This window comes from Emys orbicularis, chromosome 7, assembly GCF_028017835.1.
Source record: "Emys orbicularis isolate rEmyOrb1 chromosome 7, rEmyOrb1.hap1, whole genome shotgun sequence".
Lineage (NCBI taxonomy): Eukaryota > Metazoa > Chordata > Testudines > Emydidae > Emys > Emys orbicularis.
This window is the reverse complement of record NC_088689.1, coordinates 87,398,426-87,424,647: the sequence shown is the minus strand read 5'-3', so window position 1 is coordinate 87,424,647 and position 26,222 is coordinate 87,398,426. Positions and strand designations below refer to the sequence as shown.

The following is a 26,222-nucleotide window of genomic DNA, read 5'->3' as shown; positions in this document are numbered from 1 at the left end:
TTGGGATTATGCTTTCCACTGTGCATTACTTTGCATTTATCAACATGAAATTTCATCTGCCATTTTGTTGCCCAGTCACCCAGTTTTGAGAGATCCTTTTGTAGCTCTTCGCAGTCTGCCTGGGTCTTAACTATCTTGAGTAATTTTATATCATCTGCAAATTTTGCCACCTCACTGTTTACCCCTTTTCCCAGATCATTTATGAATATGTTGAACTCTCCACTGCCTACCCCTAGGATTCAGCCCTGCAGCAAAGAGGACAGAAAAAAGGACTTTGGTCTGTGAAGACTTCAGGTCTCTCCTTTTCATAAAGTCTACCAGCAAAATCCCAGGTCTCTTATTTCTGGAGGCTGGCCTTTTATCTGCATTGGACACTGGCCTCAAGTTACAATAAGCTAAATATTCCTACCAATTCTTAACATTCAATTTCTAAGTCCTTTTCCTATTCAGATTAACTGTGTCTCCATGATACTGTAAGGAAGATGACAAAAACCTACCAGGCCTCAACCCTTTGGCCTGAATAGGAAAAATTCCTTCCCGCCCCCTAAAACAGGAGATCGGTCAGACCCAAGGCATCCTAAAAAAAACAGTTCCTATGCTATCTAACTACGAGGAGGGAGTGTGGGTTAAGATAAAATGGGACAAGAGGCTTGAGAAATCTCAGGCAAGAGTTTAAGTTGATGATCATGGGGAACAATCCCTTATCCCTTTGGCTGGTCAAAGGGTGGAGAAGTGTCCCTGGGAAGGAGGTGCCTACTCCTGCATACACTCCCCGTTTCATTCCAAAGCTGTCTGGTGCCTTCTGGATCCAATCAAGTCTCCCACCCACTAAACCAGGTGGAGGCATTCTGCTCATCCATCTCCTTAAGTGATATACCACCTGAATCTTGCTAAACTAATGCTCCCTAATGCAACTGCTATGTCAGTGGTCTAAAGCTTCGTGTGCAGGAGAGGCCAAAATGAAAAGAAATACAGGCAAGAGACTGAAGGAGAGAAAGGTGGAGTAGTAAATTGGTAGCCAGTGAAAGGATTGGAAATTATTCTACAAAATGATTCAACTGCATAGGACTTTCCTTCTCCACGTCATTCCTCAATATTTCCTGAACAGAATCTATCTGTACAGTAATAGCACATTTTGTTCCTTTATAACAGGCATCACAGTTAATGGGCAGCTTATTGGAAAAAAGAAAGTCAGCAACAATGCACAGATCCAAAAAACATATATTGGAAAACTTGGGATTGTAAATACACAACTGGATTTAAAAATAGAAATAATGACTGAAAAAATCACCCTCCAGAATGGCAGAAAGACAGCCACTTTTACCTGGCTTGATACAATCACTACAACAAGAAGGGTAAAGTACAACACAAAAGCCCAGACTTGTTCAAGAATGTTCAAACTTATGAAAACATTAGTATGTAAATGTAATTAAGGCTGATGGCAGTGGCAATCTGATTAACAAATCCTTGGAAGCCACGTACCCTGTTCATGCATTCAATTGCTTGTTTCAATACTGTTAGGCGCTGATTCAAGAAAGCACTTCTGCACACACTTAGTTATTCATAGATTCATAGATTCTAGGACTGGAAGGGACCTCGAGAGGTCATCGAGTCCAGTCCCCTGCCCGCATGGCAGGACCAAATACTGTCTAGACCATCCCTGATAGACATTTATCTAACCTACTCTTAAATATCTCCAGAGATGGAGATTCCACAACCTCCCTAGGCAATTTATTCCAGTGTTTAACCACCCTGACAGTTAGGAACTTTTTCCTAATGTCCAACCTAGACCTCCCTTGCTGCAGTTTAAGCCCATTGCTTCTTGTTCTATCCTCAGAGGCTAAGGTGAACAAGTTTTCTCCCTCCTCCTTATGACACCCTTTTAGATACCTGAAAACTGCTATCATGTCCCCTCTCAGTCTTCTCTTTTCCAAACTAAACAAACCCAATTCTTTCAGCCTTCCTTCATAGGTCATGTTCTCAAGACCTTTAATCATTCTTGTTGCTCTTCTCTGGACCCTTTCCAATTTCTCCACATCTTTCTTGAAATGTGGTGCCCAGAACTGGACACAATACTCCAGCTGAGGCCTAACCAGAGCAGAGTAGAGCGGAAGAATGACTTCTCGTGTCTTGCTCACAACACACCTGTTAATACATCCCAGAATCATGTTTGCTTTTTTTGCAACAGCATCACACTGTTGACTCATATTTAGCTTGTGGTCCACTATAACCCCTAGATCCCTTTCTGCCGTACTCCTTCCTAGACAGTCTCTTCCCATTCTGTATGTGTGAAACTGATTTTTTCTTCCTAAGTGGAGCACTTTGCATTTGTCTTTGTTAAACTTCATCCTGTTTAACTCAGACCATTTCTCCAATTTGTCCAGATCATTTTGAATTATGACCCTGTCCTCCAAAGCAGTTGCAATCCCTCCCAGTTTGGTATCATCCGCAAACTTAATAAGCGTACTTTCTATGCCAATATCTAAGTCGTTAATGAAGATATTGAACAGAGCCGGTCCCAAAACAGACCCCTGCGGAACCCCACTCGTTATGTCTTTCCAGCAGGATTGGAATAAGTTGAGCATATGTTTAAGTGCTATCCCATACAAGGATGCTTTCCTGAATTAGGATCTTAGATATGAACGGTATGATCCTGCAGCTACCTACAAACATGTAGACCTCTGCATTGGCATGGAACCCCATTGACTTCAGCGGAGCTCCAGATGAGCACAGGAGTATGTGTGTGTGCATACAGTTGCAGGATTGAGGTTTTAGTCTCTTCACTCTTGAACTCTTTGCTACTACATATTAAGCGTCACTTGTTTGATTTATGGATCTTCAGAAAGTTTCGTTAAAAAAAAAACACACCCATGTTACTCTGCCAGATGGATTTTCCATAAATTCCTTGGTCTGTTAGTTAACTTATTGTCCACAATATTAAATGCTGAAAACCAAAAATGAACAGTTGTGAGGTCTCTTCACAAATTTTATCTTTCACCTTTCTTCTGCTGCAGTTTGACTATGGAGATAAACAGGGAAAAGAATCTAGTGCTTTCATTCAGAGATGGTGCAACTTTTATTGTTGTTTTGCATCGAGTGTGGAAGAAGCATCCTATACACCACGATTTCCTAGGATTGTACACGCTGGATAGTCACAAGGTGTCTGAACACACCCATGGCTTATTAGGTAGGAATTCACATCCATTGAAACGGATGAACACTACCTTAATTTAAAAGACTGACATTTTCCAGACTGGTTGATTTAGGGAAAAGTAATCATGTGTCCACATTCTCAGAGCTAAGATGTACAGAATATTTTTAAAGTATCACCTCCTATATATTAACTCTTTCATTGTATCTGGTCCTAGTTTGTATATTAAAAATAAAAATGGGATGTAGGGCTATAACTTCAATAAAAAACTGCATTATGGAAAAAACTGAGAATATGAAAACATGTTTTGTAAGTGAGAGATAGTCTATAGCCCATGTCTTAAACTCATAGAAATTACAAATGGAGATGACCTAATAGATCACATTTAGCTCATTCTCTTGGGGTAAGTGCAAAAGTTTCCCCTACGGTATATTTTCTTGTGCTTTGTCTAGGCTAGTTTAAATGTCTCAAGATATGGGATTCTACTACTTCTCTTGGAAGAGTATGCCATAGACTAACAGAGCTCCCCATTATGAAGTTTTTCTGGGAATTTCAAAATTTTCTTCTCTCAATTTCATCCCCTCACTGCTAGTTATACCTCCTTGTATGTATCAAAAGTAGCTTATAGCCATCAGTTAATTTAACAGCAGTTTTTGATATTGTATTTTCTCCCCTTATTTTCAGGACAGTTTTTCCAGCACATTGATTTTGAAGTTTTTGACATCCGTCCTGGATCTGACCCCGAGAAACCACATGCCACAATGATTGTCAAAAACAATAAACTGACAGTAACTAGGTAACCAAATTATTAGGAAATACTTCCCTACCCTGAAAAGATCTGTAATTTGGGGAGAGGAAGATAGGAAAATTCTCTAGCTGTTACAGTAAAGGACTGGGTTCAGTTCTTTTTTCCATAAAAGACAGGTAACACAATAGTCTCCCTGAGAGAACAGAGCACAGTGCGAGAGTCTTCTTCTGTAAGAATCTCCATCACAGCACAGCACTCTTCCCCAAGTGAACAGGCAGGAACCTTACATCTACAAAGGTGCAGTACATACAACAAAATTATAACCTCTCCTTACAATTATTTAGCTACATATTCCTGATTATGCAACAGACTTGCTGTTTGACCATGGAAAAGCCACTTAATCCCTGTTTACACTAGAAAAATTACCTGTTGTTGCCTAGAAGGTACCAACTGAATGGATCCAGCATGGTTTAGTTGCAAGTGTAGACAAAGACTGCTACTGTATTCATAGGTAAATACTAGTCTAAAGAATTTATACAAAGACAAACCTGGTAAAATTGCTAAGCTCACAGACAGATTCAGAATCAGAGATACATCATATTACAAAGTACTATTATTTTAGTTAATTCATGCTTTTTGTCTTTATTTCAGGGTTAGTGAGAAAGATTATGGAAAAGACCCCAGTCATGGAACAATCATCCCCTGCTGGTTTATTCATAACAATGGTACAGGACTGATTGATGGAGCTCACACCAACTATATTGTTTCCAACCTATTTAGCACACCATTTATAAACTAAGCAACAACTTACATGTGCAGTCTCCTACTTTTAAAAAAATGCTTCCTAATAACCAAGAAAGAGTTAACTACAAGAAAACAATACAGAGAAATAAAGTTGCTTTGACTCATTATTAAATGAAGCTGATTGCTGCAGTTTTTATTCTTTGATACTTTCCCAACTTTGACGCACATGGCATGTCTCAGTAATCACTTTTGAGTAAATATTATGATCTGGATAGTAATTTTGTCTGCCTTTGGCCTGCGGCATGTGTACATCTAGTATAATGTTTATACGTTTGCTTCGATTATAGACTGTGAGATCTGCTCCTGCTCACATTAAAGTCAATGACAAAACGTGCATAAACTCCAGTGGGAACAGAATTGTGCCCACTAGTTGTGCCTGGTGGCCCAGTCAATGTGGGTAGCTAGTCACACCAGGAAAGGAAGCTGCACCACTTAATTCTTATTCACCTGACAGGGCAGCATGGTGCATTCATGCCTGCACAGCCGCCTATGCAGAGAGAAAAGGAGCTTCTGTCAGATGAAAGTCTCAACATGTAGGATAGATTTTACAGTTCAGAGGTATTCCTTACCCTTTCATCACTCATTTTCTCCTGCCCCTTTGGGAATCAGGTATCTATGCTATTTCCAGGAGCTCCTGTTTTCTTACTAAGCTTAAATGGTGGACAGCTGACAGCTACTGCAAGGCTTCTGGATTCTCAGAACAAGTTTAATCCCTCATGCACCAACAATTGGGATGGTTCCATGCACAGTGTCAAACATCATATGTAACATTAAACATTCATCCATGAACATAAAAGCTGTATTTCGCAATTTTAACATAAAATTAAGATTAACAGAAGACTTTTAAGTTGTACTTTACTTTTCAAAAGACATGCATCTAATTTCCATACATGCATCATTTATAACACTGGCATAATATTATGGCTTTACAACTCAGAAATATGTACTTGTTTTCCCAAGTGTTCTACAAGATAATACAAAGTGACTTGATTCCTGATGCCTGGTCTAAACAGAGGAGCATTATTGGCAGAGTCGCGGGAGGGGAGAAGGACTGGAATAATTGGAGGTGTTGCAGGACAAGATTTAATTGCATTGGTAAACCTTTAAGCAGTTCCAGAATTGGAATAATTCAAGATGGGGAAAGGGATGTTGTGACAGTCTATACTTTTATGGTCATCAATTTTACAAGACTATGATACATTTTGTACAAAGTATGCCTTGTGAGATATCATTTAAAACATCATCTTCTGCTGAACATTATTGTCCTGGTAAAATATGTGTATCAACATTGTATGTAAAGTTATAAGTTTATACTGTATAACATTGCTGTAACATGTTCCAGAGTTAGAAAAGCAGGCCCAAACCAGTTTTTCAGAGACAAAGAAACACTAGCAATCCAGCCAGGTGTTAGAGTTATCACTGGTTTAAGCAGCCATTCTTCAGCAATGGAAGGGATAAACAAGAAATTTACATTTCATCATAGAGACTGTTCAATCCTCACATCCACAAGAGACTACTTGTCACCTGCACCCCAGGTAGGGGTAATCCTCAAAAATGGGAGTGTGGTATAAGAGAGAGAGAGACAGTGGCATCCATTTCACCTCTTCTCCTCCCATCTCTGCTCATGACATCATGACATCGACTGAATTAAGGGGGAGTGATCCCAGGCTGAAAAGGAGAACCAGCCTGTGAAATTTACGGGAAAATGCCCAACGCTTTTATCATATGACATTGAAAAAAACTTCCAATGGCCATATTGTTTTGTATGAATCAGAGTTCTCCTGATGCAGGAAAATGCAGTGCTTCTATTCTTTTTGTGATGCTGTATTTTACATGGTCCATGGACACAACACATGATATATGCAATGTTTGAATATTGTTGCATGACCTCACGGTCTCCTTTTTGGTGGGTTAGTACAAGTAGCAGAATTCCTGGAGTGATGCACAAGCATGAGCTCAGTAAATAACAGAACTTGTATTTATTACTAGAAGAGGGGACAGAGGCAGCTCCCCTGCTGGTGCTACTGACGCCACAAACACTTTTACTTTCCCTCAGCAGGCAGCACACACCTAACTGTGCATTTCCTCTCAGGGCTACTTCCTGAGTCACGGGCCTTCCTGTTTGGGAGGAGCCACAGGCTTTGGGGCTGTGTCACCCACAGACCCAGCCATCACACTAATTCTGTTACACTGCTCCTCCTCTTGAAAGAGATGCATCCTCACATCAACATAACAAACCACATGATCAACAGAACAAACTATGCAAACACAATCTTTATGCCAAACTGGCATGCTGGTATGTTGATTGCTACTTTTAGAGAGGAAATGTCACTTTTGTCATAATCAGGAGTGCTCTAGGGTGGGACCTATTGCTTCCCTGGCAGGAAAAAGATCCCCTTATTTAGTACCATGCTTTAACATTGGAGGGTCTCTTGCTAAATTGGCTACCTGGATCAGTATAACTCTCTTTTTTGCAGTTCCAAATGACTATGCCATCATCAAATCCATACCTTACCAATGTCCCAATTGATGGCTCCAGAATGCTGTCTAGTCTATCATTATTTTCTATACCTTGGCTCAAATTACCCCTTCCACACTTGAGTGGATTATTACATTCTCTACAAGTGTTAACTACATATACCAGTGGCATCATTCCAGAAAATTACAGGGGTGTGTTTTCCAATTATAGTACATGTTTTATCCCTCACATTAAGGTTAACTCCATACCTCATCAGAAAATCAGTTCCAACCAATGCCCCTTGATCAGAGTCCTTTTCCACAATGAAAACTCATACCAATTTAAGGTTGCCATTTTCTATAGTGGTTTGCCAAATATCCATTACATTCAGCCTTTGACTATTAGCCAGTCTGGCTATCCCAAAGTAGGGCATAAGTTTCTGAGGGCTGTGCCTAGAGGCTTCTTTTCCTAGCTTTTCAGATAACACAGCAGCTTGTGCCCCAGAATCGATTTGGATCTCACTTAAGACTCCCTCAACCTTCCTGGGCAGATTGATACCACTCCCCACAGCAGCACTCACATAACTTGGTGTCCTAGCATTTGCCAGTAAATAGCTTGTGGCACTGTTCCCTGCACCAGTCCATCCAACAGCAATTTTCATCAGTGGACAGTGTGGTTTTAAGTGGCCAGACTGTCCACATTTCCAGCAGGCCTGATCCTCTACAGCATTTGCTAATCCTAATCAGAGCATTGCCTTGTTCCTCTTAACCGAAAATCTGCATGTCTCAAGCTCAGTATCGTTTGTCCCTGTGGAGTTACCTGCTGCCTTTCCATCTAAAACTGTCTGACTTGCCTAATCAGTATTTCCACTGCTTCCTGCAGACTTTTGATTATATTACTGATCCTTCCCACATTGCTGTGTTCCTGAGCTCCATGACCCTGGATCCTCGCTGCTCCCTCATGCCTTTCTAGCTCATGGATCTGCTCCAGTTCATTTGCTAGCGTGCATAGGCGTGCACAGCACATTTCATTAGGGTGTGCACCCAGGGAGCCCCACCCTAGGCCCGCCCCCGCCCTGCCCTAGCCCTGCCCCCATCCACTCCCTCCTACTTCCCGCCCCCGACTGCCCCACTCAGAACTCCCAACCCCCCCTGCTCCTTGTCCCCTGACTGCCCCCTCCTGAGACCCCCCCCACTGTAACTGCCTTCCTAGGACCCTACCCCCTACCTGTCCCCTGACTGCCCCGACCCTTAACCACACCCCTGCCCCCAGACAGACCCCCAGGACTCCCATGCCTATCCAACCACTCCCCGTCCCCTGACTGCCCCTGAGACCCTCTGGCCCATTTCCAACCCGCCCAGCCCAGCCCCCTTACTATGCCGCAGCTCAGAACAGAGTCCCCACCAAATCACACCCCCGGGACATCCCTTTGACCAATGGCGTGATGGCACTTACAGGGCGGGTGCAGAGAGCGCCAAACAAGCTGGAGCGCAGTGGTGGAAGAGTGCTATGACTGATGTAAGTCAACAAAGGTCATGTGTAGCGCTGGGGAGGCGGTGATTCGCTGGGTGGGGGTAAGAGGGTTCTGTGTGGGGCAGTCTGGGTGCAGGCAGCTCAGTGGGGGATCTGTATGTACAGGGAGATTCCAGGTGCAGGGGTAATGGGAGTCTGCAGGGGGGACCAAGTGAAAGTGGTTGGAACTCAGCGGGGGGGGGGGTCTGGGTGCAGGGAAGGTGGGGTTCATTTGCGGGGGGTCTGGGTGTAGGTGGTTGGGGCTCAGTGGGGAGGCTCATCAGGGTGGTACAGATGCAGGGGAGGTGGGGCTTGTCAGAGTGAGGGTTTGAGGGGCCTGCTTAACAGGGGAGCCTCAGCTACTGCCAAGGGGATCTGCACGCTGGGCCCCCACTTCCCCTATCCCCTTCTCTTCCCCACCCCATGCCCCTTCCCCACCACTCCATCTCCTCCGCATCCCACCCCCTTCCTTCCCAAACTGCCTTTCCCCCTGCCCCTGCTTCCCCTATCCTCTTCCCCATCCCATTCCCCTTCCCCACCGCTCCATCTCCTCTGCATCCCACCCCCTTCCTTCCCAAACTGCCTCTTTCCCCCTACCCCCGCTTCCCCTATCCTCTTCCCCATCCCATGCCCCTTCCCCACTGCTCCATCTCCTCCACATCCCACCCCCTTCCTTCCCAAACTGCCTCTTTCCCCCTGCCCCCGCTTCCCCTATCCTCTTCCCCATCCCATGCCTCTTTCCCACAGCTCCATCTCCTCCCCATCCCACCCCCTTCTTTCCCCCCTGCCTCTTTTCCCCTGCCCTGCCCCGCCGCACAACTCACTGTTGTACAAAATGAAGGATGGCTCCCAGCACACAGAAGGGAGCTCAACCAGCCCTAGGACCCAGAAGGTGGTGTCCAGCTGCAAAGTCCAGGGAGCTGAGCAGCACCTTCTTTTTTCAGCGGGGCTGCAGTAACTCTGTGTTCACAGAAATGGGGGGGGGCAGTGGCGTGATCTTGCATCCCATGTGGCCTCCCACCCCTCACCTCTATTTGGGGGGTAATGCCCCCAAACTATGCCATGAACATTCCCAATCACACACCCCTGTTTCTCCTTCATTTTCTGCAGGGAAGCAAAGAACGCTGCAGGAGGGGGACCTGCGCTGTTTTCATTCCCCCTGGGCCCAAGAGTACCCCACACAGACCCCCACTGCCCAGCACCATCCCCAGAGACCCAGCGCCCCCGCCTGCCTGCCCCCTAGCCACACTCACCGGCCTGCTGGGCGGGGGCTATTTGCCTTGCCTGGGCTGAGCCAGCGTCACAGCTGGGGTTGGTGGGTGAATCAGAGTGGGAGAGGGCCTGCCCCCCTCATAACCCCCTTGCTTGGGGCCCAGACGAGCCCTCCCCCCCATGCTGGCCGAGAATGACCCGGCCCCTGCACTGGTCCCAGGCGGCTCAGCCCCCGGAGGTGGGGCAGCTCCCTCTCCCTCCCCCTCCCTGCTGGGGAGGCGCGGTCAGGGAGCTCTAGCACTGCCCACCCCCCCACAGCTCCCATTGGCCGGGGTTCCTGGCCAATGGGCTGGGAACTGGGTCAGCGCTGGGAGGGAGGCAGCGGGCAGCGTTGACTCTCCCTGCACGCAGGGACGCTGGGGTGGGGGGAGCTGTACCCGAGGTGAGAGCACCCCACCCTGCTCCCTGTCCCCCGACTGCCCCCGCCCCTTGTCCAACCCCCCCTCAGGATCCTAGCAGCGTCTGGCTCAGCGCGGAGCCATACACACAGCCCTGAGGGAGCACGCAGCCCCGCCCCCCACAGCTCTGACTGCCCTGCATTAGAGTGTGCACGGGCACACCTGGCACACCCCGTGCGCACGCCTATGATGCTAGCGTGATGTCTTTAGCAAGCATCTGGAGTTTTGCACTCCACAGTTGTAGCTGGACATCCCCCCAGTAGCAATGACGTGGTCTTGCGCTAGGCTGTCCTGTTCTACTCTGTCCCATCCTGGGTAGGCTTTTGCTGCTCAAACATTCTAGAATATATATAGTGCGCTTTGTTCTGCCAGTGGGAGATTGATTATCTCAAAGACTTTTATAACTATTCATATGCTGCAAGATGCTGCACTCCACAAAGATGCTTCAAATTGTAGCTGCCAAGACAAAATTTTGACATACTCTAGGGATAGAGTATTTTTAACAGCAGCAGCCTTGTCGTGGACCTTTCTAGAGAAGATCAGACCGAGCCTGACCATAGTCAGGACTAAATGTCATGCCCAACAGTTTGCTAAGGCCTTTACCCTGTCATGGCATTTTCAAATGTCCCTATCCCACATTTAGGGATTGTCTATATAGGGAAATTGACTGGAAAAGCTATTGTGGAATAAGCTATTCTGCAATAACTATTACCTAATAGTGCCCTGTGTGGGGACACTATTCCAGAATAAAAGTCAGTGTATTTAAGAAGAATGGGAGTGCACTAATCATGCTGGCATAAAGTGACTTTTATTCCAGAATAGTGTGTGCATATGAGGAGCTATTTTGGTCAATTTTCTGCATGAGACAACCCCATATATTGGATGAGAAGAAGAGAAGAAGAAAAAAACAATAACCAAACATGAAAACTAGCGACAAAAGGAAGACGAGACTTATTGCCATTCAACGCATGCTCAGTGCTATTATTAATTGTTCTACATTTGATCCTCAGCTCATTGAAATGAATAGAAAGATTGTCATTGACTACAGTGAGCTTTGGATCAGGCTGTTACATACCACACTGATAGAAAAACCTAAGATGCATAGTCTGCTTGCCATCAGTGGACATAGCCTCAAATAAGAAGTGTACTGTGAGGTTCGCTTTTTTTGTGTATTTACATTTTTAATTCCATTATTATGCAAGTGAAATGTGGATACAAGGAAAAATTCTCCTCTAATACCCTATGCACCACAACTGAAGTCTTAACAGCATTTTACATGTATGCTGTATGTGAGTGCAAATTTGGCCTAAATAATATAGACTGCAACATGAACAAAACAGAGAGCAGGAGCAAAAATACATCTGGATGAGCAATAGCTTTGCATCTGCTGTAAAATAAATGTAATTCCCATACCTATCATCATCTGAAGCAGGCTAGAACTGAGCTTATATACCAGAGACTCCATGAAGTCCATTAAGAATTAGCTATTGCTATTGATTTTACATGGAAGGTGCTTGGATACTATAGTGATAGGCAACAGTATTAAACCCTTAGTATCTGTCATGTCCTAGGTACTTCAAAGAACTTTACAAAGTATTATGGTTGGATAAAACAGTTACTCACCTTCTCGTAACTGTTGTTCTTCGAGAGGGTTGTTCATGTCCATTCCAATCAGGTGTGTGCGTGTGCACATACATGGTAGCCGGAAGATTTTTCCCATAGCAGCAACCATTGGGTCGGCCTGGATGCCCCCTGGAGTCGCGCCTTTATGGCGCTCAATATAGAGCCCTGCCAACCCACCACCCTGTCAGTTCCTTCTTGCCGGCTACTCTGACAGAGGGGTAGGGGAGGGTGGATATTGGAATGGACATGAACAACACATCTTGAAGAACAACAGTTATGAGAACGTGAGTAACCGTTTTTTTCTTTTTCGAGTGCTTGTTCATGTCCATTCCAATCAGGTGACTCACAAACCCAAATTCAGGAGGTGGGGTCAGAATTGTCCACTGATTGGAGCACTGCTCTTCCAAAGGCTGCATAATCTCTGGCCTGCTGGGTGATTGCATAGTGCCTGGTGAAAGTGTGTATGGAGGACCATGTTGCTGCTCTGCAGATTTCCGGGGTGGGAACCTGCGCCAGGAACGCCGTTGAAGAGGCCTGAGCCCTGGTGGAGTGCGCAGTGATCGGAGGAGCGGGCACCTTCGCCAGACTGTAGCACTCACAGATGCAGGCCGTGATCCTTGAGGAAATTTGCTGAGAAGAGATAGGAAGACATTGCATCCTGTCCGTCACATCCATGAATTACTGGACCAACTGTCAGAACGGCTTCATTCTCTCGATGTAGAAGGCTAGCGTTCTGCGGACATCCAATGAGTGAAGCCTTTGCTCCCTGCCGCTCGAGCAGGGCCGGCTCCAGGCACCAGCTTGCCAAGCAGGTGGTTGGGACGGCCACTCTGGAGAGGGGCGGCACATCCAGCTATTCGGCGGCAATTCGACAGACGGTCCCTCACTCCCGCTCGGCGCGAAGGACCTCCCGCCGAATTGCTGCCGCAGATCGCAATCGCGGCTTTTTTTTTTTTTTTTTTTTGCCACTTGGGGCGGCAAAAACCCTGGAGCCGGCCCTGCGCTCGAGTGAGGCTTAAGATGGAATACTGGGAGGAAGATGTCCTGGTTGATGTGAAACTGGGAGACAACCTTCAGGAGGAAAGCCGGGTGGGGCTTGAGCTGAACCTTGTCCTTATAGAACATAGTGTAAGGGGTCTCTGATGTCAGGGCCTTGAGCTCAGATACCCTTCTGGCCGAGGGTATCGCTACCAGAAACGCTACTTTGTATGAGAGAGAGAGCAGGGAGCACGTCGCCAAAGGTTCAAAGAGTGGTCCCATGAGTCTGGAAAGGACCAGATTGAGGTCCCAAGCCGGGACAGGCTGCCGGACATGCAGGTATAGCCTGTTGAGACCTTTAAGGAAATGACTGACCATAGGGTTAGCAAAGACCGAGCAGCCCTCTGCCCCTGGGTGAAAGGGAGAGATGGCGGCCAAATGAACCCTTATTGACGACATGGACAGCTCCTGCTGCTTGAGATGGCAGAGATAGTCTAATATAAGTGGCACGGAGGCGAGCGGTGCTGCGCCAACCAGATTGAAAATCTCTTCCACTTGGCAAGGTATGTGGCTCTGTGGAGGGTTTTCTACTGCCAATGAGGACTTGTCTAACCTGATCCGAGCAAGAGAGCTCTGTAGGATTCAGCCATGGAGCTTCCACACCATGAGGTGCAGCAACTCGAGGTTCAGGTGTTGGAGATGGCTGTGATCCTGAGTTAGTAAGTCCGGGAAGAGCAGCAAGGAGACTGGAACTTCCACCGGACATTTCCAGGAGTGATGAATACCAGTGCTGGTGGGGCCAGGCTGGAGCTATCAATAGCACCGAAGCTTGTTCCCTCCATATCTTGAGGAGCTCCTTGTGAATGAGCGGAATGGGCGGAAAGGCATACAGTTGATGGCCTCTCCATGGGAGAAGGAACGTGTCTGTGATGGAGCCCGGGCTGTGGTTCAGGAAGGAGCAAAACTGCTGGCACTTCCTGTTGTGTTGCATGGCAAGCAGGTCTATCTGGGGAAAGCCCCACTGATGGAAGATTGAGTTTGCCACGTCCGGGTGAAGGGACCACTCATGGCCGTGGAATGACCTGCTGAGGTAATCTGCCAACTCGTTCTGACTCCGGGAAGGTACGATGCTTGCAGATGTATTGAGTGCACTACACAGAAGTCCCACAGCATGAGGGCTTCCTGGCACAGGGGAGAGGAATGTGCACCCCCCTGTTTGTTGATATAGAACATTGCCATGGTGTTGTCTGTCATAACTGATACACATCTCCCTATTAAGTGGGCTCAGAAAGTCTGGCACGCCAGGTGTACCACTCTCAGCTCTCTGGCATTGATGTGGAGAGCGAGTTGCACCTGAGACCAGAGGTCTTGTGTTCTGAGTTCTCCCAAATATGCTCCCCAGCTCAGAGCTGATGCATTCATCACTCACAAGAGGGACGGGTGAGGGCTGGTGAAGGGGACCCCTGCACCTCCTACTTGTGGGTTAAGCCACCACAGGAAGGAGTCTAATACCAGGTGAGGCAGGGTTACTCTCCTGTCCAAACTGTCCAGGACTGGCTGATACACTAACACTAGCCACGACTGAAGAGGTCGAAGTCTGAGTCTGGCATGCTGTACTACGTAGGTACAAGCCCATGTGTCCTAGCAGTTTCAGGCAATTCCTTGCTGTAGTGGTGGGAAACTGCCTGAGACTTTGAATGATGTTGTTCAGAGGCCAAAACCTCGCTTCCGGGAGGTATGCCCTGGCCTGTCTCAAATCCAGTACTGCCCCTCTGAACCCTATCCGCTGAACAGGGGCAGAGTCGATTTCTCCATACTGAGAGGAAGATCCAGTTCATCGAACGTTGTTCTTATAAAGTTGACTTGTGCCTCCGCTTGAGCCCTGGATTGGCCCTTGATCAGCCAATCATCGAGATATGGGAACACCTGCACCCGTCGCCTGCGCAGGAACACTGCCACGACTGCCATGCACTTGGTGAACACTCGAGGTGCCACCGACAGGCCGAACGGGAAGACAGTGAACTGGTAGTGCGTGCTGTTCACCACAAACCTGAGGTATTTTCTGTGGGATGGAGTTATTGCTATGTGAAAGTACGTGTCCTTCAAGTTGAGGGCAACATACCAGACTCCTGGATCCAAAGAAGGGGTGATAGAGGCCAGAGAGACCAGATAAACTGAGTTTCTTCACAAACCTGTTGGGTTCTCACAGGTCTAGGATGGGCCTGAGCCCACCCTTGGCTTTCAGTATTAGGAAATACCAGGAATAGAAGCCCTTGTCATTCTGCTCCTGAGGAACCTCTTCCACTGCCCCTAGCAAAAGGAGCAAGTGAACCTCCTGTATAAGGAGTAGCTCCTGAGAGGGGTCCCTGAAGAGGGACGGGGAAGGGGGGTGGAAGGGCGGGATGGCACAGAATTGGATGGAGTATCCCTTCGCTACTGTGCGGAGCACCCAGTGGTCCAAAGTGATACAGGACCATGCATGGTAGAAAGGGGATAGTCGGGACGAAAGGGTAAGGCAGGGTAGATCCAGTTCTTGCTCTGGTGCATCGTCCTCGATCACACCTTCAAAAGGTCGTTTTGCTGCAACATCCGATTGTCTTTGAATGCTGGAGCTATGGTGGTGCCCGCCAGACCCTCATCTGGTGACAAAGAGGAAGCCCCACAGAACGGCGACTGCACCCTGCCATCTGCACCCAAGAGGTCCTGTGACTCTTGGGGATCCCAGGCAGGTGCCAATGCGGTGGTGCTGTGCTTAGTGCTGTGGCTGTCAGCACTGAACTCGGTGCCAATGTCAGCATCGGCGCCGCTGTCGGTTCTGTTGGTGCGGGAGCCAGCGCCAGTAATAGCGGCGCCACTGAAGCCAAAGCTGGTGCCGAAGCTGGTCCCGAAGCCAGTGCTGGCGACAGTGCCGCAGCCAATGGCTTCGACATCGGTGGTGGTGGCTCAGTGGCTGGTCGCTCAGCCAGTGGAATAAAGGTGGCCGAAGCAATCAAAGACGCTGCTGAGCGGGATCCTTGGCTCCTTCCCTGGTTCTGGTGAAAGGCCCAGGGAGTCCAGAAGGGCCACTGAGATGGATTCTGCCACTGCAGCGGCCACGGCACCAGGAAAGCCCGTCTCTCTCACCAGGGCTGGTGCAAGGAAGTTTCGCGCCCTAGGCGAAACTTCCACCTCGCGCCCCCCCCTCACCCAGCTAACCCAGCTCCCCACCTGGGGAGCCCGCCACCCCCCGCAGCAGCTACCCCCACCTCCGCGGAAGCTAACCCCGCCCGGGTAACCCGCCTCCATGGCAGCTAAGCCCGCCTGGGGAGACTCCCCACAGAAGCTAACCCTGCCTGGGGAGCCCCCACTCTGCGGCAGCTAGCCCCGCCCAGGGAGCCCCCTCCTCTGCGACAGCTAACCCCGCCTGGGGAGACCCCCGCCGCGGCAGCTAACCCCGCCTGGGGAGCCTGCCCCAGCTCACCTCGGCTCTGCCTCCTCCGCTGAGCATGCCAGCGCCACTCTAATTCTCCTCCCCTCGCAGGCTTGCGGTGCCGATTGGAGGAGACTTAGAGCGGGAGCTGTGTGCTCAGCGGAGGAGGCAGAGTGGAGGTGATCTGGAGCGGGGAGCGGTTCCCCTGTGCGCCCCCGCTGTTACTGCGGGCGCCCTCCCCGTGCCCCCCTCGCCCCAGCTCACCTTCACTCCACCTCCTCGCCTGAGCGGGCTTTTAGGCGCCCCCAACCACTAGGCGCCCTAAGCGGCCGCCTAGTTTGCCTAAATGGTTGCACTGGCCCTGTCTCTCACACTGACCTGGACCTCTTGTTCCTGCTCTTATCGGAGCGGTAAGAGTCTTACTCCAACTCCGAAGTCTTTGAAAAGGGAGACCATGGAGGAGCCAAGCCTTGGGGCACCAATCGTCGGGAACTCGGGGACTGACTGGGCTCTCTCTCCGGAGGTGCCGGTGCCAGAGGGTGTCGTGGAGAAGAAGAGCGCCGGGACATCATCACTGGCTTCCCTCTTGATTGCACCTGGGGTCGCAGTGGTGCAGATGGAGACGGAGCATCCTCTGTCCTAGGGGGTGAGAACGGAGCTGTGAGACACAGCAAGTCTTGAGCCGCCTCAAAAGCCTCCGGTGTCGAGGGGAGTGGCAGTTGCTGTCCAGTAGGGTCCAGTGAGTGCGCTGGGCCAGAAATTAACTGCCTTGCCTGGGCAGGAGTCGCTGCAGCCCTGCCCGGGGACCTGGTCCTGTGGCTCTACTGGGATCTCACAGCCGTCAGCTCCTTAGATTTGGCTGGGGGAGAACGCTCCCTCTCCGGCTTCTTTTTTTTCTGAGGCACCAGCAACTGAGACCGGTGCCTGGCCGCTGACTGGCCTCCGGAGGAGCCACACTGGTGCCGAGCATCTCGGGAAGAGTCCTTTCTCGGCACCGGTTCCCAGGATGACGGTGCCCGGGCACTCCACGCTGACGAGGACATGCTGGGTGCGGGATCCCCTGACCCCGGATCTGAGTGGGGGTGAAGAGCTGCCTCCATTAGGAGAACCTTAAGCCGCTGTTCCCTTTCTTTAATAGTTCTGGGATGGAATTTGTGGCAGATCCTACACCTGTCCTTTTGGTGACCTTCCCCTAGGCACCTTAAATAAGAAGCATTGGGGTCACTCTTTGGCATGCGCTTAGCCGTGAAGAACTGTGTACAATAATGGAGATAAAAGCGCTTGCTAAGCAAGGGTTATGGGGCGTTCCAGCTAACCGTCACTGACGGTAAGAAGGAACTGAGGGGGTGGTGGGTCAGCAGGGCTCTATATTGAGCACCATGAAGGCGCAACTCCAGGGGGCGCCCAGGCCGATCCAATAAATGCCGCTAGGGCAAAAATCTTCTGGCCAGGGCCGGCTCTAACTTTTTTGCCGCCCCAGGCAAAAAAGAAGAGAGCCGCCCTGCCGTACCCACCCCCAGCCCCGCGCACCACGCCGTCCGAAGCCCCGCCCCCCCCTCCGAGCACCACACCGCCCGAAGCCCCCGCCCCCCCTCCGAGCACCGCGCTGCCCGAAGCCCCGCCCCCCCCGAGCACCACGCCGCCCGAAGCCCCCGCCCGAAGCCCCCGCCCTCCCTCTGAGCGCCGCCCGAAGCCCCCGCCCCCCCTCCAAGCACCGCGCCGCCTGAAGCCCCCGCCCCCCCTCTGAGCACCGCGCCACCAAATCCAAAAAAAATAAAATAAAATAAAAAATCGAGCACCGCCCTGCCCCAAGGTGCCGCCCCAAGCACGTGCTTGGTCGGCTGGTGCCTGGAGCCGGCCCTGCTTCTGGCTACCGTGCACATGCGCGCGCATACACCTGATTGGAATGGACATGAACAAGCACTCGAAGAAGAACTAGTGGTTAGTTATGACTCCTGGTTGTATTCCTAGCACTACTAATGACATACTATATGACCTCTGACAAGTTATTTTTTTTTTGTTGTCTCAGATCATCTGTAAAAATAATGGGCTACTATTTTGTTTACCTCCTACATGTGTGGTATGCCTTATTTCTGAAGTGTTTTGAGACCCTTTAAAGGAAAGGTGCTATAGAAGTGCAAAGGGTTATAACAATTTCACATATCCAGGCACACAAAAAGATGCAGTCACCTTTTGATACCATATATGTGTGTAAGTTCTATGATATTAATAGACAGTTTGAAAGCTAAGTTTGAGCAGGAAATATACTGGAACCTGTTAAATGTGGCCCCTAGATGTATGGGTCCGATAAAAGAAATGTTAGGATCATAACACTTCCAAACAAAAAATCCATTAGGAAAAGATGCTTTTAATGATCCGAGTTATTTACAGTGTTTATTGTGTAAATATTAGGTTTACGGTCTTCCCAGAATTTCTACATAACCCAGATACTAGTTATTCATTAACTGAATCTAGTAAATAGGTTTTCATTTTGAGATCTGGTGTTTCCAAAATGGAAGAACGAGCATTTGTCGCACTGCTGGTCATTTCCTCACTTATAGTATTAGCAGAAAATACTGATCACAAGGTATTTAGTTTGTTTGTTACTGAGAGCATGTGTGAGCTGGTCTAACTTTTCAACAGAATGTAAGTGATGAATGAATTTTCAGTTTTCAGTCATGTAATGCAGCTCATTTATGTTGGAACCATTAGCCACTCTGTGTACACATATACACTGTGGTGTGACAAGGCCTTTCTTCTGGTCTGTTGAAATGTAAGTAGGAATTAAAGGATTTACAGATTTGTCTGATCACACTTTTCCCTGGAAATGTTAAATATCAATTTGTGTGATCAGTCTTGGAGGGAAAGCTATTGGGTCTTGTGGAGTAAGTTCAATGGAGTTGCAACTGCTTACATCAGGGCTGAATTTGGCCCATTAAATTGCTAGCTTCTTTAGAGGAAATAATTAGTTTCCATGGGATGTGAAGGAGGAGGGCAATTCGTTTCTTTTATTACTTTGAAGCTGAAAATGTGTTTAATGTAAAGTCACAAATATATCAAAGGGGTGGGGTAAATGGACTAATTAAAAGTAAGATAAATTTTAGAAAACATGTTTAAATGTTTGTTCTTTATTTCTGATGATAAAATGAACTCCTAAATTGGAAAATCTCACAAATTGTTATAAAACAATTTTCCTGTGGAGTGCACAACATGCTGTATTGATGGTTGCTTTTAAAAAAGAAGGTGTGGTTGTGAAAGTTGCCCTTCTGCTTCCTGGGATGCTAGGTATCAGGGAACATTGCAGAGGGGGTGATGTTCTTAGCCTTGTGGCTGGGGGGAGTAAAGAAAAGTTCAGGAATTGCTCTCTAATGATGCCTTCTGGTAGACACTGGCTAAATTCTCTCCTGCATGTGAGATTCATTGGATGGAGGGCAAAGGGAGGTGGGTCTGACCAGCACCCTGGTTCTGCGGGCCAGTCTGTGTGCTGGCTGTGGTATGAGTTAGAGCAGTCTTGGGATTGCTCTAACTGAGTGGTTCTCAACCTGCGGCCCATGGGCCACTTGCAGCCCAATCAGCACACAGCTGCGGCCTATGTGACATCCTCAGGGCCATACAGGTAGTATTGGATGTGGCCCACAATGGTAAATAGGTTGAGAATCTCTGCTAACTTATGCCCATTGTGGTGGTCCATACACCATCTGAGGATTGGCACAGCAGAGCTCCACTCTGCTCCTTCCTTTCTCTGACATGACCCTATAACAGGTTGTGTGCGCATTGGGGCAACTAACTATTTACATCAACTGAGAACTCTGCCCTGGCTGGAGGAATTCTCAGCTGGCCAGTTATGACCAGAACCCACCTGAGCTACATAAAGAAGCCAAACAGAAAATGACTCCATCTCATGAAATGATGGAGAAGAGATCTAGAAGGAGAGAGTCCAGGTCTCTTCCATCAAAGGGAAAGTTACTATACAGTGTGATATAAGATGTTTGAAGATGGGAGGCACAGTAAACTCAAGGGGATTTATTTGGGGGCTACTGGGAACCCCCACAAAAATGGCCATAATTATTTTCCTTCTGTTCTTTTGGGGCTTTCTTTTATCCTCTTGTTTTGAATGGAGCTAGAATTGACTCAGCTGGTTTTGTTTTGCCACAGTAACTCTGATTTCTGTGAAGAGTAATAGGTGGAATTTGCTTCAAGTGAGCAGCAAGGCAAGAAGCCAAGGGCCTCAGCATTTGAGAACTGTGACCATCTCACTGCAGCTGCTCTCCTCAGTGTGGTGTTCCATTTAGATCTCTCTGTCACTGACTGTGAATTAAGACAGTACTTATGAGCAGTGGTTGTTGCAATGATGGTGTAGTGCAGTGGGTCTCAACCAGGGGTAGGTGTACCCCTGGAGGTGTGCAGAGGTCTTCCAGGGGGTATTTAACTCATCTAGATCAATGTTTCTCATGGGTGTTGCAGCCCAGGAGTGTCATGGGATGGGTTTAGGGGATCGCAAGTGCAGGGCCAGCAAGCAGGGCAATTGCCCAGGGCCGCACAACACAGGGGCCCATGCAAAGCTAAGTTACATGCATCAGTCCCACTGCCTGGGGCTTGGGCTTCAGACAGGCTCAAAAGTGAAAAACAGGCTCAAGTATCACACTGAAATGTAAGTACAATATTTATATTCCAATCAATTTATTTTATAATTATATGGTAAAAATGAGAAGGTAAGCAATTTTTCAGTAATAGTGTGCTGTGACACTTTTGTATTTTTTTGTCTGATTTGTAAGCAAGTAGTTTTTAAGTGAGGTGAAATTTGGGGTACTCAAGACAAATCAGACTCCTACAAAGGGGTACAAGTAGTCTGGAAAGGTTGAGAACCACTGGTGTAGTGATAGGATTGTTAATTCTTTAAAAGGTTTGAGCCCTCTAGTGGTGCTCACTGTCTTCCAGAAGCTAGCCAGAGCAACAGTGTGTATACACAGCTGGCCTTGCATGTTGTATGTATTTGCTAAATACAATTATTTGGACCCCCCTTGCTTGGGTGGTCCTTCATATTGACACAACACTTGCTTTAATTTAGGGACCACAGAGGCTAAGGGACAGGACAGCAGTGAAACAAAAGGTAATATCCAGCAGCCAAAAGAGAGAGAAAGAGGAGAGATATACCTGTGATTTTTTTCATAATTGTCCCATATGTTTTTATTTGACTGTCATGTTTTTCATGAAGATCCTTTGATGGCTTGGAACACTGTCCAATACCCAGGGCTGGCCTTGCCATGAGGCGAACTGAGGCGTCCGCCTCAGGTGCCAGACTGGGGGGGGGGCACTAGGACCCAGAGTGTAGACAATTGTGTCTGCTGCTGGTGCATATATTCTCTCTGCTCTAGATGCACAGAGATGGTGGAGTGCTGTGCTGGAGGAAGGAGGGCACAAGAGACATAACAGGCAGGCAGGAGAAAAGGTGAGAGGGAATAACAGAAAGCAGTAGGAGCTGCAAGGAGAGAGAGAGGAGGAGGAGCCTCTTATGTACCTCTCTAGCACCCCACTTGTGGAGAACAGGCAGTCAACTGAAGTAGTCGGAGCCAGTTAGGCCCTTAAGACGCTGATATCTTCCCTCACTCAGGCCCTGCTACCAGTCTGCTTATTTGTCCCCTTCAACTGAGTGTTGAGAGCCACTATAGCTGGCACAGAACAGCAGTCATGAGTGAAAGAAGAAAACGCCCCTCTCGGGCAGCATTCAGAAAAAGAAAGAAAGCAAAGGAAGCTTTTCTATCTAAGCAGGAAGGAGCTCTCCTGAGATACATAGACACAAATGTTCACGGTGAGCCTTCTGGCCCCAGTGAGGATGTGAGTGGTGAGGAGATGCCTGATCTTCCAGTTAGTCAGAGTGCAGGTGACCTGGCAGCTACTGCAGCATCCATATCTCCATCTGAAATGGATGTAACCATGCACATTCCTGAAGAAAAGTGTAGATCAGAGAAGAGTGTGGTGGAGGCGCAAGAAACAGCTGCTGCTGAGTTTAGTTCCTTAAGTCTAGACAATCCAGGACTGTGGACCCACTTGAGCAGTAGCCTGAGGGACTTCCTTGTACTGCCTGGGCCACAGCAAGTGAAAAACTTCATGTTCCCCAAAGACAATGGAAATAGAAATTTCCATCCAGCACATTACTGGGGTGAAATCCCCAATGGTTACAAAGTGGAGAGGCCATGGCTTATGTACTCAAAAACCCAGAATGCTGCATACTGTTTTTGTTGCAAACTCTTCTAGTCTACTGTTCTAGCCACATTGGGTTCTACAGGAACAAAGGACTGGAAAAATCTGGCTAGAAATCTGGCATGCCATGAGAAGGCAGCAAATCACCAGAGAGCATTCCATAGGTGGAAAGATGAGACTAAGGTTAAAGGCCACTATAGATGATCAGCATCAAGAGAAGATTGCATCAGAGTCTCTTTACTGGCAAAATGTTCTGAAAAGGCTCATTGCCATTGTGAGAATGCTTGCTACCCAAAACCTAGCCTGCGTGGCACTTCAGATCAGCTGTTTGTGCCAAACAATGGAAACTTCCTTAAAATTGTGGAGCTGATGGCTGAGTTTGATGCTGTGCTCTAGGAGCATCTAAGAAGAGTCACCACCCAAGAAATGTACACACACCACTACCTTGGGAAAACAATTCAAAATGAGATCATACAGTTACTGGCAACAAAAGTCAAACAGAAGATTGTGGCAGATCTGAAGTCAGCAAGATATTACTCTGTTATTCTGGACTGCACACCTGCCATCAGCCATACGGAACAAATGACTTTAATGGTGCGTTTTGTAATAACAACAGAACCTAGTGAAAATGTCCCTGCAATGGTGACTGTCAAAGAGCATTTTCTAGAATTTATTGACATTGATGATACTACAGGGGCCGATATGACAAATGTGCTTCTTAAAAAGCTGGAAGATATGGGAATTGCGATAGCTGACATGAGGTCAGGGCTACGATAATGGTGCCAACATGAGAGGAAAGAATAGGGGAGTGCAGACACGGATCTGAGAGTTAAACCCTCAAGCTTTTTTTGTCCCGTGCAGTTCTCATTCATTGAACTTGGTGGTCAGTGATGCAGCATCAGCTTCTAGTGAGGCTGCTGAATTTTTTAATGTAATTCAAAGCATCTATGTATTTTTCTCTGCATCAACTCATCGATGGCAAATTTTGAAGGAACATCCTCTCTGACACTGAAACCACTGAGTGCCACATGATGGGAAAGTCGATTGGAGGCAATAAAGCCTATCAAACACCAAATTGGGAAGATAGATGATGCCATAGTTGCCATTATGGAGGATAATGCTATAACAGGAACTGTTCGTGGGAGAACAGTGGCAGAGGGAAATGGAATCACCAGAAACATACATAACTTCAAATTTCTGTGTGGCTTAGTGTTGTGGCATGACATACTGTTTGAAATAAATGTTGTAAGCAAGAGACTCCAAGGTGTTGACCTTGATATATCTGGAGCAATGGAACAACTGGACAAAGCAAAGTCATACCTACAGTCTTACCGGTCAGATGAGAGATTTCAAAATGTTCTGAAGAGTGCACAGAAGTTGGCAGAGGAACTTCACATTGAAGCTATTTTCCCACCCCTTCAAGAATACAAGAGTCACTGAAGAAGAAGACATTTTGATTATGAGGCACGGGATAATCCCATAAGAAACCCCAAACAACAATTCAAAGTTGAATTCTTTAACCAGGTGCTAGATTGTGCAATACAGTCAGCTGAACAACGTTTCATGCAGCTCAAGGAACACAGCAGTATATTTGGGATGTTGTATGATATTCCAAAACTCCTCACTATACCTGAAGAAGACCTACACGAGCAATGCAGGGCACTAGAGATAGTGTTGACACATGAGGACATGCGCGATATTGATTCGAGTGATTTAGGTGATGAACTGAAAGCCCTTTCAAGATACATTTCAGCAGGCTCAACTCCAAAGGCTGTTCTGGAATATATGTGCACAAATAAGATGACCACCCTCTTTCCAAATGCTTTTGTTGCTCTGCGCATACTTCTAACACTTCCTGTAACAGTTGCCAGTGGAGAACGCAGCTTTTCCAAGCTGAAGTTAATAAAAACACACCTACGCTCCACAATGACACAGGAGCGGCTGGTCGGCATTGCAACCATCTCAATAGAGCATGAGCTGGCCCAGACTGTGGACCTTCAGGAAGAGTTCAAATCTTTGCAACCAAGAAGGCACGGAAAGCACCACTTTGATTATTCAAACAGATAAAAATGCCAGCGTTTACTATGCAGACAAGAAAAGTTACATTTCCTGTTCAGGCGTTTGAATGTTAAGTGTTACTTAAAATTTTTGAACAAGGCATTTTAAGTTGTTAGTTCTCCTTTATTGGCAGGGCCGGCTCTACTGTTTTGGTCACCCCAAGCAGCGCGCCGAATTGCCACTGCAGACGGCGGGGGCAGTCCGTGTGCCGTTAGGGCGGCACGCACGTTTCCACGGCGGTGGCAATTCGGCGGCAGCTTCTGTCTTCAGCCAGAAGACAGAAGCCGCTGAATTGCCACCGCGGGCAGCTGAACATAGAAGCTGCTGCCGAATTGCCGCCGCCACGGAAACGCGTGTGCCGCCCTAAGGGCACATGGACTGCCTCCGCCGTCTGCGGTGGCAATTCGGCGCGCTGCTTGGGGCGGCAAAAACACATGGACTGCCACCCCTTGCAGATTGCCGCCCCAAGCACCTGCTTGGAATGCTGGTGCCTAGAGCCGGCCATGTTTATTGGGGTAGGTAGCAGAGCAGTACCATGAGAGGCGTAGAACAGGAAGAAGGCAGAATTGAGACCTTTCAAAGCTTTGGCCTAAGTGAGGGGGCATGGAGGCATAATTTTAGCTCCCCGCCTCAGGTGCCAAAATGTTGTGGGCAGCCCGGCCAATACCTCCTTGATTACACTTAGTTTGGCTTATTCTTTGAATTCAGTGGCAGCACTTCAGGCAATCTATAGGGGGCAGGGGGGCAGTGCAAGGGAAAGTTTTTAACCCTTTGCTGTTAGGTGGAGCAGACAGGGGTACAGGCACAATTTGTAGTCTGTTTATGACAACAGTGAATTAATTCATCACAATTTAATTTGTTGATATACGTGATGTACTTTCTAGATGATAGCATGATCATTGCTAGTCATTGTCCCATAACAGTGTGGATTGAAATCTTAATTCACCAATCACATTGCTTCCTCCTCCATCCTACAAATATTCTGAAGTTGTTTATCTTGCCAAATATCTTTGTTTGTACACCATTATCTTAGCTGATGTCTACACAGTTCTGGCAACAGCTATAGAACCAGCAAAAGAGGCAACACATTATTTATTCCTGGGTGTTTTGAATTGCTTTATAGCTGACAGGATGCTGAGCACAACGTGTCCTGGGTCTATGATGTTGGCTGACTGCTAAATTGTGGTCAGCATACTGTAAGCTCATCTAACTCAACTGTTCACAATTATGTTCAAATGTCATTAAAACTTGTCATGAAGACATGCCCTTGACTGTGAAGAAACTGACAGCTTTAAAATGGATGCTATGTATTGGTGAGCAAAATATAAAGGTGAATGATTATTTTAATTAGTAATCAACTAGCAGTTTAAAAGATTTGCAGGTTCAGTTTGGAGAAGTAAAAAGATATATCTGCATCCATTTTAGATACTAAACTTTTTATTTTATATGCAATTTTGCTACTAACTCTTAAAGATGCTGTTGGTTGTGATTCAACTTATATTTACAGTCTTATTATGACCCTGCTTGTCAAAAAATGCTGTGGCTGCTGAACTCTGACTTAAATCTTTCCATTCATGTTGCGGAAACACTGCCACCCACACACTGACAAA

At 47.4% G+C, this 26,222-nt stretch overlaps 1 protein-coding gene and 1 pseudogene across 1 annotated transcript in view; both read left to right on the top strand.

Annotated features, from left to right (window-relative positions):
* The window catches only part of LOC135881563 (inter-alpha-trypsin inhibitor heavy chain H3-like), a 120,165-nt pseudogene extending 115,467 nt beyond the window's left edge, over nucleotides 1-4,698 (top strand).
* Nucleotides 4,699-18,865: 14,167 nt separating this feature from the next.
* Nucleotides 18,866-26,222, top strand: part of LOC135880940 (inter-alpha-trypsin inhibitor heavy chain H4-like) — a 41,233-nt gene continuing 33,876 nt past the window's right edge. Inside the window, exon 1 of the mRNA XM_065407349.1 lies at nucleotides 18,866-18,940. Coding sequence (XP_065263421.1) covers nucleotides 18,866-18,940 — 75 coding nt within the window. The remainder of the gene's footprint in view (nucleotides 18,941-26,222) is intronic.